This window comes from Sparus aurata, chromosome 18 (genome assembly GCF_900880675.1).
Source record: "Sparus aurata chromosome 18, fSpaAur1.1, whole genome shotgun sequence".
NCBI lineage: Eukaryota > Metazoa > Chordata > Actinopteri > Spariformes > Sparidae > Sparus > Sparus aurata.
The window spans coordinates 35,410,513-35,429,493 of record NC_044204.1 but is presented as its reverse complement, the minus strand read 5'-3'; the positions used below and the strand labels follow the sequence as shown (position 1 = coordinate 35,429,493).

The 18,981-nt window shown below is 44.0% G+C and overlaps 2 protein-coding genes across 2 annotated transcripts; one reads left to right on the top strand and one right to left on the bottom strand.

Annotated features, from left to right (window-relative positions):
• Nucleotides 1-827: 827 nt before the first annotated feature.
• On the bottom strand, nucleotides 828-6,954 carry tmem144b (transmembrane protein 144b). Its single transcript, XM_030395744.1, has 12 exons — nucleotides 6,766-6,954; nucleotides 6,471-6,638; nucleotides 6,260-6,382; nucleotides 5,225-5,324; nucleotides 4,964-5,044; nucleotides 4,726-4,804; nucleotides 4,410-4,489; nucleotides 3,367-3,485; nucleotides 2,913-3,032; nucleotides 2,014-2,111; nucleotides 1,816-1,869; nucleotides 828-1,635 (listed from the first exon to the last, which is right to left on the bottom strand). The coding sequence occupies exons 1-12, from the start codon at nucleotides 6,854-6,856 to the stop codon at nucleotides 1,552-1,554; spliced, it is 1,197 nt and encodes a 398-aa protein (XP_030251604.1). The 5' UTR covers nucleotides 6,857-6,954; the 3' UTR covers nucleotides 828-1,551.
• Nucleotides 6,955-8,137: 1,183 nt separating this feature from the next.
• gask1b (golgi associated kinase 1B) lies at nucleotides 8,138-17,279 on the top strand. Its single transcript, XM_030395625.1, has 4 exons — nucleotides 8,138-9,096; nucleotides 10,809-11,026; nucleotides 12,814-13,040; nucleotides 16,039-17,279. Exons 1-4 carry the CDS (start codon nucleotides 8,208-8,210, stop codon nucleotides 16,244-16,246), a joined length of 1,542 nt encoding a protein of 513 aa, XP_030251485.1. The 5' UTR covers nucleotides 8,138-8,207; the 3' UTR covers nucleotides 16,247-17,279.
• The last annotated feature ends 1,702 nt before the right edge of the window (nucleotides 17,280-18,981 follow it).

The window sequence follows — 18,981 nt, the reverse complement described above, 5'->3', positions numbered from 1 at the left end:
ATTAAAGATGATTAGATCGCTCTCTCTGCTTGAACAGTGAATTTTAAATTAAAAATGCATGTTGTGCAGACGAGTTTGTTCGTAACTTGTCCACATTGATCTGCGGGGAGCGAATGTTTCTCTGTGCACACTGAAAATCTGATTTTAAAGGTGTTATTGATCCCAATCGGCCTGATGTTGTGTTACAGCTCCACGTTCGAGGCAGTAGTGCCACAACAGGTGTTAGATTAATATATTTCTTTAAGTGGTAACGTAGTAATTTATTGAGTTACGATCCGTCGTACTGGCCTTCACACGTGTGTGCAGAGGCCAGTCAAGATCTCACCGTGTCAATTAAGAACAGCATCATTCTGAACATGTACAAGACATCTACAGCGCCTCCGTTTAGTGGAGTCGTGTAAAAAGCCAACAAATAAATCAAATGAGAAAAAAAAGAGAGCCTTGGCTTCACCCAGTGTCAGGGCAGCATGAATCCAACCCTGCAGGCACACCAGCAGTGACATTTCATCTGCTGCAGAAGAGCAGATCTGAAATTGAAAATGGGAAAGATGGCGAAGGGCGTAATGTTTGAGGAAAATCTTCCAGCCAAATGTCGTCTCGTTCAGTGAAAACCTGTCTTATCCTGGAATCCTGTGTCATCTCATTTCCATTATGTCTGTCTCTTGTCACTGTGAACTGTCTACTGAAGCGTGAATGCCAGAAAAATCTCGTCTATAAAAAAAAAAAAAAAAGGGCACTTTCTCAGAAATGCTAGATAATTCTCGAGGCATTGTGCTGCGAAACCTTTCACACACCTTACTAAAAAAGAAAAATAAAAATACAATGACTGAATTTACGTCTTCTCGTGAACTTTATTATCCAAAGCACAGTTGGTCAAATAGTCTTCACCTCCTGTGAACTCTTTATTTTCCCCCACATGCATCATCCAACTGAACCAGAGCACATCGCTCCACTGTCACAGCACAAACTGAGCTCCAAGGAAGAAAACAGGCAGGTGGACGAGAACCGTGAGAAAATAACCAGTGTTGACAAAAACATGAAAGTAAACACAGAGTTGTGTGTCGGCATCATCGATGTTTTGAAAGGGAGATGTGATATTAAGTGACAAAAGCAAAACGGTGACAAACAAGCAGCCTGTCAGTGAGCAGATGGATGTGACAGTCTGATGAGCTGCAGTGACGTGTTAAACATGTTGTTGTCTGTGAATTATATATATTAGCAGCAAATGAACAAAGCACAGGTGACAAAACATCTTTTAAACAAGACTTTTTTAACAGAGACATTTTCAACAACAGTCGAACAGCCAACTTCCCCTCTGAACCGAGCAGAACCAGGCGGGTCGACCCTGCAGGACGCGGCCACCAGATGTCGGCTCAGAGAACAAACCTGCTGTTTCAAAATGACATTTTTTTATATATTTAGGATTTATTTTAATGAGTTTCAAAGAGCTTCTTTTTTAAAAAAAGAAAACAGGGACTTTCTTTTCTAGGTCATTTGGAGAACTGGAGAAAATGTGTGTGCATGATGAAAATATGATGTTTTTCTGTGTGACTACAACTTTGAGACGGCGGTCAGCATGGAGCCGGTCAGCACGACGCAGGACGCCAAGAAGAGGACGAGGCAGTTGGCTAACCCCTGAGGAGAGACAAATTTTATAATATCAGCAGGAGTTTAACCATTAAAAACACATTAATTCAAAGTGAAGGTCTGAACCTTCACATGAGCGTCACGTTCTCCCAGAGAAACTGTTGCTCGGTGTGTACTGCATGTAATAAGAGTTGTATCTGGATTATTGATCAGTGCTGTGATCTTTACCTTGACCTCTTTGAACAGCAGGGTCCCCAGCAGAGCTGCAACCAGAGCGTATCCCTACAGAGAGGAAACATCAACAGCTCAATTACTTTTAATCCGTTTTCACTTTGTGGGATCTTGTAGGAGAGGTTTTAAAAATCACACACATTCTTGAGCAGCTGCTCTTTACAGCCTGCTCAGCTGTCAACATGATGCACTTACTGCGCTGACGAGGGGGAAGGATATGACCGGGCTCAGGTAGTTACTGGCCAGGCACCAGCAGTACGTGGCCAGCGACCACATCGTTCCTGACAGCAGACCTGAAGAACAACAGACGAGAACAAGCTGTGTTGGAGTAGACAACCAAATGAGAAGAGATGCCAGGAAGTAATGCAGTCATCTATTAATGTGTGGATGTTGTAACTCGGGGTCAAAAGTTTAAGATGCAAGCACAGAGTTCCTCATTTTCGTCGTCTCTGAGTAACTACAAAAGTGTGGCCGCTGTGGTCACAGCCGCCTGCTGTGCCGTCCAATTATGTTCCACTCTGTCGCCCTCCCACAAATCTGCAGGCGAAACGAACAGATCAACACTCATTCGCTCACGCTGCACGCCGGGCTTCCAGCCAGAGTGGACATGTTCGCTCTAAACATCTCTTCCTGAATCAACACATCCAAATATCCTCTGAGTGAATGCGTTTGCACATGCACAAGCTTGGCAAAGGAAGCTGCTGCATTTCCTGTGATTCTTCTGGAACTATTATTAGAGACTCTGTTGGCTCCTTATGCATGACAGCGCGGGGGTTTAATAAATCAGCGGGTGGAAAATGGTATCGCACTGCAGCCGGGACCCCTGGTTTCTGACTCCCCGTCTGAGCTCAATATGCTGAAAAGACCTGATGCCAGTTCTGAGGCAGCAGCGTGTCTGTGCAGATATTTAGCTCCCGGGATGTAAATCACTCTACTGGATGGATTCCAAAACGCTGAATCATTTACACACCGAAACATGGTAATATACAGTCGGGCCTTGGTTTTTAAATACTGGAATAACCCTCCTGCTTTCAAAAACTGTACAGTAAGATAACTCAAACATTCCCATGGACAACATTTCAGCGTGGTGTTACCTGGTAGGATGACTCTGGAGTAGACCCGGGGCCTGTTCTTCATGGCAGCGCAGTAGATGGCAAAGTAAACTGTGCTCGCAACAAAAATGCCCGAGCACTGTGCAAATAAATAGTCCAGGTCTGTGGAGAGGTTGAAACAAGCTTTACATCACGAGTGTTTACCCCTGTAGGTGTGCAATAAAACAGGTAAAGTAAATTGCATTCCTCTCGGCTTTAAGAGCTCAGTTGATAAAGTCAATATTGAAGGAGGCGCTAACGTGATATACAAGAGCAGCCAGACATTTTATTCTCAAACAAATCCTGCAGCGATCTCACCGACTTCAGAGAGTCTCACGGGGAGCCGATATTAACCCGGTTTCTCTGGAGGCTCCGCAGTGACGGGATGCTTTTAAGCTGTTGTCTACACATCTTACTCAAGACAAAGTGAAGGCAGTCATCAAACATGACACCGTACCGTAGAGACTGGCTCCGTGGTACATGCTCTCACGGTTGGATGAATGGCTTTTGATGTAGTAGATGGGCACGAAGGAGGAGCCGTACAGCAGGCCGGACACCACGGCCAGCAGGCAGCCGCTGAAAAGACGAGACGAGACTGAGAAAGTGAACGACGGATGAGTTTTACATCTCCACTGACGTTCTGATGAACTTGAAAAACTAATTTCAGTGTTGGATAACATGCTGATTAAAATGGATTTTCTCAGAACTGACTGCACGGTATTTACATCTGTAAACAATTCAAAGAAATAATGGAGACTCTGCTTTATTCACACTGACGCTGTAATAACTTTGGTTTGTGCATTTGCAGAATATTTTTGCACCTTCATTTCTTTGAGTGCTTACAGGTTCTGGTGCTGATTAAACTAGCGAGTGATTAAAAGCGAAGGCTTCGTGTGCGTCCTCCCTTCAACACAATGTCAGCCGAGTACGTTTCTCTATGTTCACACTTTGTGTTTGTTGAGGTCAAACTTTCTGTTTCTTGTTGTGCTAATGCTCTGGTTCTTTCTGGGGGTTTAAAATGCCCGTTATAGTCGCCACAATCAAAGACTGAGTTGGTCCAACTTCTCTTGCAAAAATTGCAGTTTTTTGATGACACAAAACTGTCTGGAAATGTCCGCAGGTATCCTTCAAAACTGGACTCTGGTCGGCGGTTTGGCAGCCTCAGCAGGCTGTGATAACACCGCCTCCTTCCACGTCAGCCAACAGGCATTTAACGTGAACATGATATGTCATGTTTGTAACACAGATCAGCCTTGGATGCATCTGTGATCTGCAGAAATGTAGCTGCTAGCATTGTATCCTTTAGACACGGCTGCTTGAATCAATGAAGCGTCCTGCCGTGCAGCTGTAGATAAAGGAACTGAGGCCTCAGGCTTCATTTAAAACATTTAAGTTTGCCTTTGTTCAGACCTTGAGGAACATTTCTATCGATTCTATTAAAATACATTTTTAATAAACCTTCCCTTCTTTGTAGCTTGCATGGACAAAATCTGTGCTCACATGAAACGCCTGGTCTTTGGTCCGATCACTTCTATCCAGCACTCCGGGGAAGCCGGTCCATAGCTGCCTGAATTCATCCTCTGCAGAGAGGAACAGCATCCTGATGTGAAGTCACGTCATCGTTCAAAACATTGACATCATGAGAACAAACAGCTGAGTGCCAGACAAAGCCAGCACACTGACAGGAAATCCATGTTCCTTCAGATTCTCCCCGAGAGACTATTGGTACATTTTAATAAGCTCTGAGTGTGACGTCAGGATTGACTTCCAGAAAAAGAGGTGGCAAAAAAAAAAAACCTCTGATCAATGCACTCACCCGGTCGATAAGTAATGGTAATGATTCGGAGACGGGATGCAGTTCCACATTCGTTCTCACAAAGAAAAAGATCAGGCCACTGGAACAAAAGACAAAAGTCATGTCTGTCAGCTGCAACAAGCTGAACATGACAGCAGTACACGTCTTTGATCGCGTCTTTTGTTCTCACAGCAGCTATTAAACTACTTGTGTCAAGAAGAGACTTAACTTCCACGTCTACAGCAGACACAAAGCTTACCTGAGCAGACACAAAGCAGCTCCACAGTAATTTAATATCGGCCGGGAAACCTCCACCGCAGTGATCCCAAACCAGCCGAATCTGAGAACAGCAGCCACAATCACTTTCTACTCAATACGTCACCAAATCAATCATTTAAATCGCTGCTGGTGGTTTGAGGTGACATATTTATTACAAGTTGACTGAACACAGATGTTACAGCTACCTTCATCTGTAAAACTCCCTTTTTTTGAGTGGAGGAAGGTATTCGACCCGGCTCACCTTGAACTGGCCCAGCCCATCAGCATACTGGAGGACGCCCAAATTAAACTCCCAAGTCCGAGGCCGATGGCTTTGACGATGGTGGTAACTGCTATATTTCCTGTGGATGAGACGAGAGGAAGAGTTAGCGGCCTGCGTGTTAGTGTGAAGCTCATGTGTTTCTGCCTTCCTGGTGAATCTGGAGACAAATGAGCAGCGTCGCATCCCAATATCTACAATATTAAAGGTTTTTTGGAAGCGACAGACTCTTGATTTTGTCCAGTAACAAACTTCTGGATCTGGAAGAATCAGTTTTACATATAATTTAAATTGAGTTTCCCCTGAAGTCGACTGGAAATCCAAAGATTTATGCTAATATCTTGAGATAATTTGATGACAGCAATGTCCCAGTTTCACACTGTGCTGATTAAAACCATGTTTCAAGCAGGAGAGAAGTGACAAAGTTGAGTCTCTGCTCAAAGAAACGTTTCTGTTCTCGTTCCTGCAGTCGACCGTTTCAGTTTGGCTGTGCAGAATGATGTATGTGCAGAGTTCGACATTACGAGACGGGCCTACGAAGATGATTTGTGACATAGTTTGGAAGCCAATCCTGCTCCAATGATCCGTAAACACAAGTGTGATGTGGAAACTCAGCTTACAGTTCACATACACGTTGATAACAGACTGTAATGTCATGTAGACGACACATTTGTATCATCGTAGCTTCAGGATCTTTAGATGAGGGAGAGGAAGTAGATGTTATCTGCTCAAACATTTATTTTCTCTTTGTCTGTGTGCTCGTTCTTGGCCTCGACCCGTGTGGGACTGGAGCAGCACACTGACCCAAAACACCAGAACAACGTGGCAGCGATGGCTCGGATCAGAACTGATTTTTTAATATCTTCTTTAGAATTTTAAATCGTCACCACTGCTCCAAAGTCAGAGAGAGAGACATTCATTGGCACATTTTCATTGTGGCACAAATTTAAGGCCAAGCAGTTCGCTGTGGACGGAACCAGCATCATCACGATTAACTTGCAGGTGAGGAGACGGTACCTGTGGCCCAGATGACACCTCCGAGCATCACAAAAGGGTAGAACCTGGGCGTCTGAAGCAGCACGTTCCCGATCACAGATATGACCCAGATGGCGGCACAGGACACCCAGTGGAAGAACATCCCTGTGAACACAACAGGCTCGTTCTCACACAGGTGTCACACCTTCCACCTGTCCGTCTTCAGATTTCTGACAAAGCGCTGTTTGCTCACCGTCTCCTGTCTCCACTCTTTTAATGGGAGCAAAGTTGCTTCCATAAAGCAGCACAGCAGCAACATTTGCAGCAATCCCATAGACGAAGTGCGTCATGTTGGTGGAGTTCAGGACCAAACTCATCGTTTCCAGTTTGCCGATTGCAAACTTTTCACCACTTTGGGCACCTGGAAGATGTTATTTATTATTTCTTTAAAATAAAATCAGACCTCCAGTATGTTTGATTTCACTCAACAGAGCAGCCTCGGGCTTTCCTACATTCATCAACAGAGTGAATCAATTATCACTTCCTACCTTGTTCGGCTGCATGTTTCCTGCTCTGACAGCTCGCCATCAATAACGCGCCCACAAATAAAAGCAAAGGAGGAGATTTTGCCTCGAGCATGTTAAAAGTAAATATGTTTTGGTGATGCAGCCGGCGCACGGAGTTAAAAACAGCGAGTACCCGGAGGCCGCGCGCGTCACAGCTGCTGACAATTATCCGATCAATCAATGTGACGCGTGACGTCAGCAGCTGGTCAGCGCGCACGACGACCGCGCGAAATGTTCGGGAGCGTTTCTGTCTCTGCATAATCACCAGAAAGATAAATAAATAGCTAAATAAATAAATAAGTAGAGATGGGTGTTGACTTAAATATGTTTTATTTTATTTAAGTCAAGATAATATGAGAAATGATATTATGTATTTTTGGACAATTCCAAATTCATAAGAATAGAAAATAGAATCGCATTGTTTTTTTTATTTTGGGATGTTTTTAATGTCTTCAGATAAAAAACACGCTGCAGATTTATTCTCACATCTGAAGTCTTCAGGTAAAATGTTCAATGAGCTGAAGAACTGTCGGATTAAGACAATACATAAATAAATAAATGAATGAATGAATAAATAAATAAATAAACAGATCACATCCGTCTTCCAGCACAACAGTTCTATATTTAAACCTGCTTCTATTCAGAGCAGGAAATCCTGTGAACGCGCTCTTCACTGTTTCCTGCACACGTTCCGGTTCTTCCACCAGAACACGCAGCCGGTTCGGGTCTGAGCCGACGAGCCAGCAGGTGTCGCCTTAAACGCGTGGATGTAAAATGGATCAAATATTCTGTGAGCCTCAGTTTAAAACGTGCGACTCTTCACTTCACCTCTAACCTTTGTATTAAAATCCAGTCAGATATCATCCTGATGGAGTCAGAAAGCTCCTCACAGAGATTAACGCGCCATAAAACAATTATCATGATATTTATTCTTAGCAGCAGATATCGTTGACATTTCGGTTCCTATGAGCTGAAAGATTCGCCTGGAAAGTTATTCAGAACACAGAAGGACAACTTTAAATGCTTCTTCTTTATCTGAACATTTAATTAACGTGACTTGTATCCGGGGGTGTTCGGTTCGTTCCATCTCCACAGATTACGCAGCAGATTGCGCAGCAGATGGGAAGTGAAATCACATCCATAAAGTGATTATTGTGTTGCTCTTTTATTGTTCTTTGTTATTTTAGCGCAAAGGATCGTAGCTCTGAAAGAAAGACAGGAACATGAAAACCCACACACAGAATATCTGAGTCCCCTCGTGAGTTTGAGGGTGGTTTCCCGGTGCGTCCATCCCCTCCGCGCACTTTGTGGCCACAAATCCTCCCAATCCAAAATGAGTTTCGGAAGTTGAGCGCTCCTCCCGGTTTGAGTTTGGCACACACGCACAAAAAAGACACTCAACCATGTTAATGCCATAAGTTCTGATGGGGAAGTCTCGCTCTCACTGGCTCTGCTTCCCTTTTCTTAAACTAACCGGCAGCTTTCGGAGGTTCCCTCTCTCCAGAAGGAGTTTGATCATTGCGAGCGTGTGTGTTGTCTATTTGTTCTTTGTGGTTTCACAAGTTGGATACACGCAGCAGCACCGGGACAGGAGGACCGATAAGGACAAGTACCGACACGCCCGTGGATTGTATAATTTGGATTTTGGCGATGCGCCGCCAGATTCTAAGGATTTACAGACCGGTGCGAACTTTGTGGTGCCGACTCGGTCCAACGTGGTGTACATAACGCTCAAGTCAAAGCGCCAGAAACCCGCAAATATCAGAGGGACCATCAGACCAAAGCTGAGACGCAAAGTGAGAAGGAGTAAATCGGCGAGTTCAGATTTTACGCAGAACAAACTTGGCACGTTGGAGCGGGACGCAGACCAAACTAAGCGCAACTTTGCACGCAAGACTTCCAGGGGAGAACCCGGGGATGTCGATTATAAAACTCTGGATATAATCCCTCAATCTCACACAGATGCACACACAGACTCTCACGTTAGTTCGATCCGTATTTACAGCCAGAGGGCACCGCCATGGCTCAGCCCACAGGACGTGAAGGCCATGCGCTTTCTTGCGGATGCCAAAGTTTTGCGCATGAAAGAAGTTTCTCACGGAGACTCTCCGTCGCTTCTGATATTTGAGGGCGAGTCAGGCGGTTCAGCGACCAACCAAAAGCACTCAAAACTAAGCAATACATGCGGAGGGCAGTGTGGGGTCATCAGCAGCCCCGTGGACACCACCGAGGTCTTCGCTTTTCATCTGGACCGGGTGCTGGGGCTCAACAGGACGTTACCGGCTGTCAGCAGAAAGTTCGGCTTCTTACACGGTAGGTGGAGAACGGTGATTGTTTTCTGACTGAAGCTGGATAAAACCCAGAGTGGACTGTTTTCAGTTGAGTTACTTCATAACTCTGCTGATGAGGATGGAGCTGGTGAAGGTTAATAATGACATTTTATAACTTGTTGGTTTCCTCACTCAGAGTGGGACGTCTGTGTGCGTCATCACATCCCCGCAGTCAGTTCTCTGGAGACATGCGTTGAAAAACACGAGTGATTTCACCATGATTAAGTGTTTATACATGCAGCTTTGTCACAGATGTTGGTGGTTGTGGAGGAATGAGTTTTGGTAACCCAGTCACTGAACGCCACGCTCCATTAAAGGGTAACTTCACCAATGTTCCTCATTAAAGTGGAGACGATATTATAAAACCTTCTGTGGCTCCAGAGCACGCTGAATGTGACCTGAGGCAGGTTTTTGATACAGAACCAGAGATATCGCCTTCCTCTTCTTCCTTTTTAAAACCTGATGCCTACATTACCCACAATGCAACACATGTGTTATATCAGTTAATTGGATTACATGCAATGGAGCCACAAAACACTTCATCCAACGTTTTCCTACATATGCAGCACTCCTCCACAAGACCTGTAACACACTGTAATGTGTAGAAGTGGTGGAGCTACCCTTTAACTCCGAGATGGGCTCTAATGATCTCCCTGCACACTGTTGTCACAGGCCTGGAATGGTTCCTCGGAGAACACGTTCCAGAAACATTCAAAGTCATGAAAATGAGAAGAAACTGTTTCCACATACAGTTCCTACGATTCTACCTGGCAAAATACTGCAGGACAAACAATAACACCCAGTCGAAAGAGGCAGAAGCCTGAAGGGAGCCTGCTTTTATAAACCTGTCCAATCCAGAGTCCTGGGGGAGGGCAACTCCACTCAGTTGATATTAAAGTGTGTTTAAAGTTGCATCGTGGGTGTTGTAGTCTAAAGTTTCTAAAATGACAGAAGAACAAGTAGAATTAAATATAATGGAAATATTCAGTTTGATTAATTGTTTTTAAACTGTCCATAATGAGTCCATCAGGGTTAAAGGGATGCACCAGTGGACTGCTGTTCAAAAACTGGTGCCTACATTACCCACAATGCATCTTACCCACTTGCTAACATCACTGGAGGCAATTTATTCGACTTCACGCAGCTTCCTCTGGAGTCTAAAGGCTTTATACTGCTTTTTTCTCCACATATGCAGTAGTTCACCCCGAGACCTGTAAACACACTTTGATGTGTGAAATCTGTGGCGTTACCCTTTAAGGAGCAAACACACAGCAGGTGACAGACAGGTGAGAGCTCCCGTCCACTCGCCTCTCTCTCCATCTCACTATTATTTCATCTACGAGTAACATTTGCAAAGGACAAGAAGCTCGTTGTGTTTCGTCTACTTCGTCTCAGATAATGTGACTCAACGTTTCTGAAAATAAGATTTAATGCTGCAACAATGAAATATTAATCACATTATATCATCAAATATTCATAAATGTTCTGAGAACCATAAGCGGCGTATTAGTCCAGTTTTGGGCCTCTGGGTTGTGAGAGGCCGGATTTCCAAATGCAGACTGGATGAATGCAAAAGAAAGCACACGCAGCGCTCTGTGAGCTTTTCCTGGATAAAAATAGGTTAAAAGAAAAACTTAACGAGACTCAACAGTTGCTGAAACCTGACCATATAATCCGTTTATCCTCCCTCTTTAGACGGCCAGCCCTGCCCAGTGATGTCATGGGATGCATCTCTCTACCCAGAAGGCTTTGCTGCAGGCTTGTCCACCGTGAGGTTAACATGGGGGGAGTACCAGAGCTCCCTGAAACAGAGGTGTTGGCATAAAAACAGCAGCCCGAAGCCCGACTCCGGCTGCTCCACAGTTCATCACTATGAGTGGAGTAAACTGGCTCTGTTTGACTTCCTGCTACAGGTAATGAACAGTGTGAGAGATGGACATGATAAATTCCACATTCCTCTGAAAGCGAAAAAACATGTCTGCAACTTTTCCGTGCAACCTCCCAGACTGCACTGAATTCCAACAATGCTTCGTAGATGACTTTTGCTACCATTTTTTTTTTTTTAAACAGCTGTTAATGCAGAAGAAAATAGATTACATATCCCCGAAGGTATTGTCCTTTGGCTGAATCCACGTCTTGTTTCCTGTGTGGGAAGACTGGATCCCTGATCAGACTTTGGCTTTGAGGACACATCTCCTGACGATAAACTTAAACTCATGTCTTAATTGTGAGACAGCGGCCACAGAAGAGGGACGAACTGGAGAAAATATATTTAGATAAAAGAAAAGTTAACTGAATCATCTGTTGAGGTCGACCTGTCAAAGCTTTCAAAGGATTCTTACACGAAACAAGTGATGATAGATTCATTCTGTGCTGTTAAAAGGCTGATTATATATTAAATATTGAGTAACAAACTGTTCATATCATGGAAAGATAATTTCTTGTGGTACCCAAATGACAACAACATGAGTAAAACTCATGCACTTCCTCTTATAGACACTTTCCCCGACAGCTTCCTAATTAAGACGCTTCCGGCTGGAGGGGCAACTACAAGTGTTGGGTCACTAACTAGACGGCCGTATTCGACGCACTGGGAGTGAGAATGGGCTGTTTGGATGGATGAATATTGTGTTGGGCGCATTAACATTCTCAGCTTCTGAAGGAGGGCATGCCAGGATAAAAGAAAAACAACAACAAAGAAAAGAGAGTCAGTTCAATTATTCATTTTTTTCCTGAAAGGATGTTCCTCCTCATCTTCCAAACCCACTTTTCTGTAGGTTCAATAACTTCTGTGTGTGTGTGAGATGTTGAAAACATAATCTGAAAGTAACTACGTTGTTAAAATATGATAAACAAGTAAACCTGGGGACTAATATGTCGAACCTTTTAGTTACCAAAGCAACATTTTCAAACGGTATCTCCGTCAGCTGAACCGAGCAGATATCTGAAGTCCATTCCGATGGATTCTGGGCTCAGGAGGGTTTAAAGATGGAGTTTTTTTGTTGCTTGAGGTGTGAGGAGGAGGAGGAGGTTATGTTGAGGGTCGCGCTGTCTTGACTGACAGGTATCCTGGAGGTATTTCAGCTCATTACACTTCATGCCTCGGTGAATGTTCATCGACCCCTGCAGCCAAGACCCCAACGTCTTTGAAAGGAGTTCCTGTCCGTGACACGTAATGCTTCAAAAGTCCAGTATGAAACCTGTGATTGACAGATGCTATATCACAGGGTTTATTGAGCACATCTAAAACATCTGCCAATCAAATGGCTCAGCATATACATAGTGATGGATGCTTGGAAGCTGTAGTTGGGTTCACGGCCAATCCCTGCAGAGGAAGCAGCAGTTATATGAGACGGTGCCTGACAGCGCCGCCGCGTGCAGTCGTGTCACAGCCGTCTGGTAACTGATGTTGATAGCTCATCTAATAAATGCTGGATGTGTTTAGTTTGTCCTTTGCCAAATCAGTTCAGCTATTTTATCTCGTAGTAAAAGCATTATGTGGTCTTTGCGGTGCTGTGAAAGGAGCAGTCAGTGTTGTAAAAGGAGGTTGTTGAGGAGAAGAAAGACGAGGGAGCTCGTCAGGGTCTCCACACACTTCAAAAACTGAGTCTCCATAATTACTGATCTGAAGATCATAAATACCAGCATCAAGTCTGCTTTTATTCTGACTACATCAACTTCAAGCACTCTTTCTTTTCAGATTTACAACCGGCTGGATCGGAGCTGCTGTGGGTTCAGGCCCAGGCGGGAGGATGTGTGCGTGGAACTGGGCCACCACGCCGACTGTGGGGACCAGAACCACATACAACTGACGAACATCATCCACAGGGGTCACGACCCACGGCACCTGGTCTTCACCAACAACAAGGGCTTCTTCGACCGCAATGAGGACAACCTGGACTTCAGGCTCCTGGAAGGAATCAAGGAGTAAGTTTTGATCACAGAATACATCTGTGATGAATTCTGATGAAGAACTTTTGTCAGATTAATCAGCCTTTTCCTATTTTTCCAAAATGTTAATGGGCCGGACCAACGTTTAACGATGAGTCTGGACCACCACAGAACCACTGATCAACGACCCAACCGTCAGAATAAATGATAGCTAAGAACATTTCTGCAGAAACCACAGATAGCTTGAAGCTGTATGTTCCAACTTTACATTTGTTGAGGTTCAGTTTTCTACTTGGCTCTGTGCTGAAGTTCTGGTTAGGTTTAGGAAAACATCATGTTTGACCCGACCGGCTTCGGTCACCACACACACGGCTGGAAAGTTCCCAGATCTGCTGAAAGATATCCAGTGTTTTTATTCTTACAAATGCCACAACACAGCATCAAACTTCTGTTTCCTGTTCGGCCTCAGTCTGTCACACCCTCCACCTCCTGCTGTGAAAGTCATTTAAACGTGTCCTGTGCATGTTTTGCACAAATGTCCGTACAAAGCCTCTGCCATGTCAAGCTTTAACGCGTCTGTGGTTTGCAGAAATGATGAGAGCAAATGTTTTATCCAGGGGACTCGGCCAGTTTTTGAGGTAAAAAGCTTTCCACACATGATGGGTGGACAGTCTGTCTTGTTGTTTTCAGTCGCCTTTTACAGAGTTTCAGATGTTTTTCTGCCTGAACTACATGGTCGACAAATTACAGCATTTGAATCTGTGAAAGGAGTGTGTTGAAACTCTGCCAGGCCCGCTCAGAGGTTCTGCACACAATCATCTGCAAAGCACAAAGCACTTATCTCAAACAAGAACATGTCCAATCTTCAAACCCAGAATCCGTCTTTTGAACTTTTCAAATGATAGTTTAAATGTCGAAACCTGCGCAACTTTGGTAAATATTTAGATCCGGCTAAACAAAGACGATGTGTGTTTTGAACATGAATCTGGGGGCATGATTATGTGTTCGTTCTGTTTATCCCCCACCGATCTGTGTGGATCTGTAATTCCAAACCACACTGCAGAGACATTGCTTTCATTTCATGTATCTTTTGATCAATAAATCAGTGAGTCGTACCACACGGGAGACGGAACAGAAACTGTGGTTTGGCAAGGACGCCCGTGTCTCCTCCCCACTCGTGGATCCTTGTGATCCTCATCAAAACTGTAGTTTCTATTCTGGCATGCAAATCAGACAGAAAGGCAACATGAATCCAAAGTTACTGGTTGATCAGATGACCTTCGACCGCAAGACCACAACATGTTTGGAATACCTGATCTTCACTTGGTTCTCTGTAGATCTGAGAGTTTTCTTTGACTTCCATCAAAGCTAAAAGAAAACATGGATATTTGACATCTTATTCCAGGCACATCCCAGACTGACATGTGCAACATACAGTGGTGCTGTTTATTGGAAAGGTTGAGCAGCTAGAAAAACCTAAACACAGTCAACAACCACTTAGTAGTCTGTTCATGACCAGTCATCTTCAAAGCTCACGTCGCCATCGTTCTCTCTCGTGGTTCGTCTCTCGAGCTGTCCAAACGTTTCTCTGAGGCAGATGCAGTCCTTTAATCAACCCAGTAGTCAACAAGGCGAGCCAGAGAACAATACGTCTGAGTCGAGCAGCACTTTGAGCTTTATTCACTCACAATCATCCACCATCCGCACCGTGTGAGTGTCACTCACCCCCATTCATAGCAAAGTGGAGAGAAGAGACCAACTCTGCTGCTCTGCTTCACTTCTTTATCTCCATTGATATTTCATTTGTATGAGTGGAGGTTTTTGGCAGAGAACAATGTCAGAAAAGTAGAAGCTTTCAAGTTTCAATCATGAACGATCGTCAGGGGCAACGCAGTCGAAGACACAGACAAGAAACAGGAGTGTTGAAGACTTCCGGTTTGCCCCATGAGGACGTATTTCAGAGAAACGTTTGACGGTAGTGAACGCAGAGACAAATCTGTTTTTGATCCAGTTTGAGTTGTGCCGTGAATCACACATCTGATGTTCGCCAATTGGAAAGAACATTTTTCAGCCTGAGAAAGTCACAGTTTGTCATGAAACTAATGAAATATTGGGCTGTGAAAATAAATACGCGTGTCATCTCGTCACTAAAACCAGTAAGTCCTGTACATTGTAGAGCTGCTCCTGTATATTAGCAGCTCACAGAAACTCTCCTTTCACAAAACTGCAGTTGTCAATATGTGATTTTGTCTTTTTTAGGACCTTTTCTGTGTCGAGTTGGCTCCATGTTGGTGTGTTGAACGTGACGATGTTGTTAACTGAGCAGTTTAACACAAAACTACATGAGATTTTATGTAAATGACGATGAACTGCAACTTTTTTGACTTGGACAAATACATTTTGAATCGACAAACATCACATGTGTAGTTCATGGCACAGTTCAAACAGGATGAGAAGATCATTCGTCTCCCTCCGTTCAGTACCACACAGAGCTTTTCTGATATCAGGTCCCATTGGGTCCACTGGAACGGGCCTGACCTCAGCTCATTATTGTCCTCATGATCTTCATGAATCAATGATACGCTGCACCAGTCGCTCTGCAGGGTTTAGCGACACGTTACCGTGGAGAATGACAGTTTCGATTCAGTGTCACGTATCACGGGAGCTGGTAACACCCACAGAGGGCAGCACAGCAGTTAAATGTGCTTATTTCAAACTAATTAATTGGCTTTTTATCTTCTTTCACAGCTGACGGTGTTACTGATATCTGCACTTTTTATCTCAGTGTTACAGTCGCCTTCTTAAAATTGCGCCGCATGAAACAAACAATGGAATAAATATGCAGAGCGGACTAATTTGACTCCAGCTGTTTCTTTATTTATCAAGTTTGACTTTGCTGCTGATAAACTATAAAAACAGGTGGCTGTGAGAATCATTTGGACTATTTCTGCTTCCAGCTAAGAGCTCTGCCTCCGAGCCATGCACCTAAACCCAACATGACTACAAACCTCTTCCTCACTTTCTGTGTTTCCAGGCTTCCAGAGCAGGCTGTGTCGGTGCTGAAGAGCAGGAGGCTGCGGGAGAAGCTCCTCCAGTCTCTGTTCCTGGACCAGACGTACTGGGAGAGCCAGGGCGGCCGACAGGGCATCGACAAGCTGATCGATGTCATCGAGAGGCGAGCCAGTGTCCTCCTCACTTACATCAACGCTCACGGGATCAAAGTCATCACGATGAATGTGTGATGAGAGTCGCAGCGGTCAGAAGAACACATCACTGAGACACACAGAGGAAATTATGGCTCGATCCCTTTGACTTCCTTTTACAAGACACTGGAGCTTTGACCACAAAAAACATCAGCTTAAGTCTGAAAATATTGTAATTTATGCCAATTCTTTAATGCCAGTTTGTATCAGTAGAGCACGAAGCGTGTGTGCTTTCAAGTAAAACTGTCCCCGACCTCAGGACCACGTCAGCTTCCACCCAAGTATTGGAAATAATGGAACTTGTATAAAAGAAGAACAAGTACCATGATGCCAATGAAGGACTTATTGTAACTTGGACGTTATCCTTATAAAACAACATAGTGTGTTGTTGGTAAATGTGTAATAGTAAGCTGTTTTTAAGTAATTGAGGTTAAGAAAACTTACATCATTTGCATAAGATACTGAGAGAAGCTTTAATTGAACTAATTCTGTCATTTAAAATGAGCCGAGCTTTAGCTTAAAGGAACTTCTTTCATTTCCTTCTTTCATGTCTTCGTTTGTTTCTTCCCCAGAGGCGAACACACTGCCATCATTATGTTCACAATATGCTGCATGTATATCATTTGCTCCTCCTGACGCCCTCCAGCACGCCTAATTTGCAAGCGAGTGCAGGAACGGAGCTTTTGTTAAAGCCTCTTAGCGTCGCTAACAAGCCACAACCCGGATCCACGTGTCTTGATTGAAGTCACATATTATACACTGAAAAAAAAGCCTTCAGTTTTAATGAGTTATTTAATCTCGTGTACGGTTTTATTTTTCATTTTTTGCAACATTTACAAGAAGTCTTCACATTCTTATGTTTTCAAGATCCAAGACGACGTATCGTGAGCGTGTTTGGACAGAGCGCCGCACAGTGACTGTACACGACGAGCTGAAGGACTTTAACACCAGACGTCGGTTGTTATTCTGATTTTTTTGCACTCTTACTTCCAATTTAACTACAAAAACACTTTTCAATGTAACCGTTTTCTCTCCATTTATTTATTTTTGTACTTTCATTTGTAATTGCTGAAGATGCTTGAGCATCAGATGATCAATAAAATCATTTATTTGTCCAATGTTTGAGCTTTGAAATCACATTAAGGGACATTAATAATTATTTCAGCCCTTTAAACATTATTGGATTTTGGCTCGTTTTCAGGTAATTTGTCAGTCACATAAAATTACCTGCAATTTCATCCACATTAACTTCGATTTTCTTAATTTTCTTGGTATTTAAATTGTCATAACGACCTTCAAACAGTCTATAAAACTGCATTAGCAAACACATATCTTCCTGAAGTCCACACAGCATCAGGCAGAGCGCGGTCAGAAATAGTCCGTGGCTCTGAAACCTGAGCTGTGGTGTCTGCTTTTCATGCTGTCGTAAACAGTGTGCTCCGGGCTCTGACAGTCGGAGTCGACGGGGCTTTGTAGGTATTTTTCTCGTGTCCGTGCCGGGCATTCACGCGGCTGTTGTTTTAACCCCTCTGCACCCGCATTAGTGCGTCAGTGGGGTCCGTGCCTCGCTGTGTTTGTGTTGGAAAGACCCCTCTAGTTCCCAGAGTGCTCTGCAGCGGAACTCACTTTCTTTACACGTGTGTGTGTGTATGCATATTCTCACACAATAACACACACACGGACAAAAGATGACTTTTCACGTATGTACGCAACACTATATGTAAAGACACACACAGACACAGTCATTATGATGAGGTGGAGTCGCTCTGACGGTTTCGCCCACGTCCCGACATTCAGTCCTGCTCAGTGAAATTAGACCGCTGCAGAAACGTTGTGCTGCACTCCGGTCTGACAAACAAGCCTTTACAAGCTGCTACTGAGCCAGTAACACACTCAAGCAAGCAACAATGTGCAGTCAGTGTAATTAAATTAGCAGAAATATGCACTGCAGTTATAGAATTATTCATTCCACCCGAGCTCACCTTGAAAAGCAGAAATTAAAATCCCTGAAATGTTTTTTATAATTTGTTGTGGCGAGGCGGCTGACATGACGTTTAAGATACTACAACGATGGCGGAGCGACAAAAGCTGCACTTGTGACCTCGTGTCGTGTGTATCACTATCACTATCACTATCCTCGGCTGTAGCGAGCTACTGCTAATTACAGAAACTCAGAGTTTATATTGTACATTTATTACACTGGAACTAGCACAGGGGCCATGATATGATCACCTAAGGGGGCTAGCTGGTTAGCATGATGAGTGAAGGCGCTGCCAGACATGCAACGGCACCCAACAAGCAGTGTTCGGGGTCGGGACCTTGCTCAAGGGCACCTTGGCTATTCTGATGTGAACTAGCATTCTCCATGTGCCAGTCCACATTATACTTTTTTGGTCCGAGTGGGATTTGAACCAGCATCCTTCAAGTCCCCAAGCCAAATCCCTTCGGACTGAGCTATTGCCACCCCAAAAAATATCGGAACTGGATGCCATATTGTTTTGAAATAATCAAAAAGTTGTTCTGAATAAGTTCTCTGTCAGAGTGTTAGATGAGATGATTGATGTCTGTATCGTCACCACGTAGGCTAGCTGGAACTAGCAGCTGGTTAGCTTAGCTTAGCATTAAGACTGGAAACAGATGGAAACAGGTAACCTGGCTCTGTGCCACGGAAACAGAGTCTGCAGAGTACCTCCAGGGCTCATTTATTTAAATATGATATCTTTTTGGTTGCATCCGTACAAAAACCAAAAGTAGAAAAGAAAATCCACTATTTC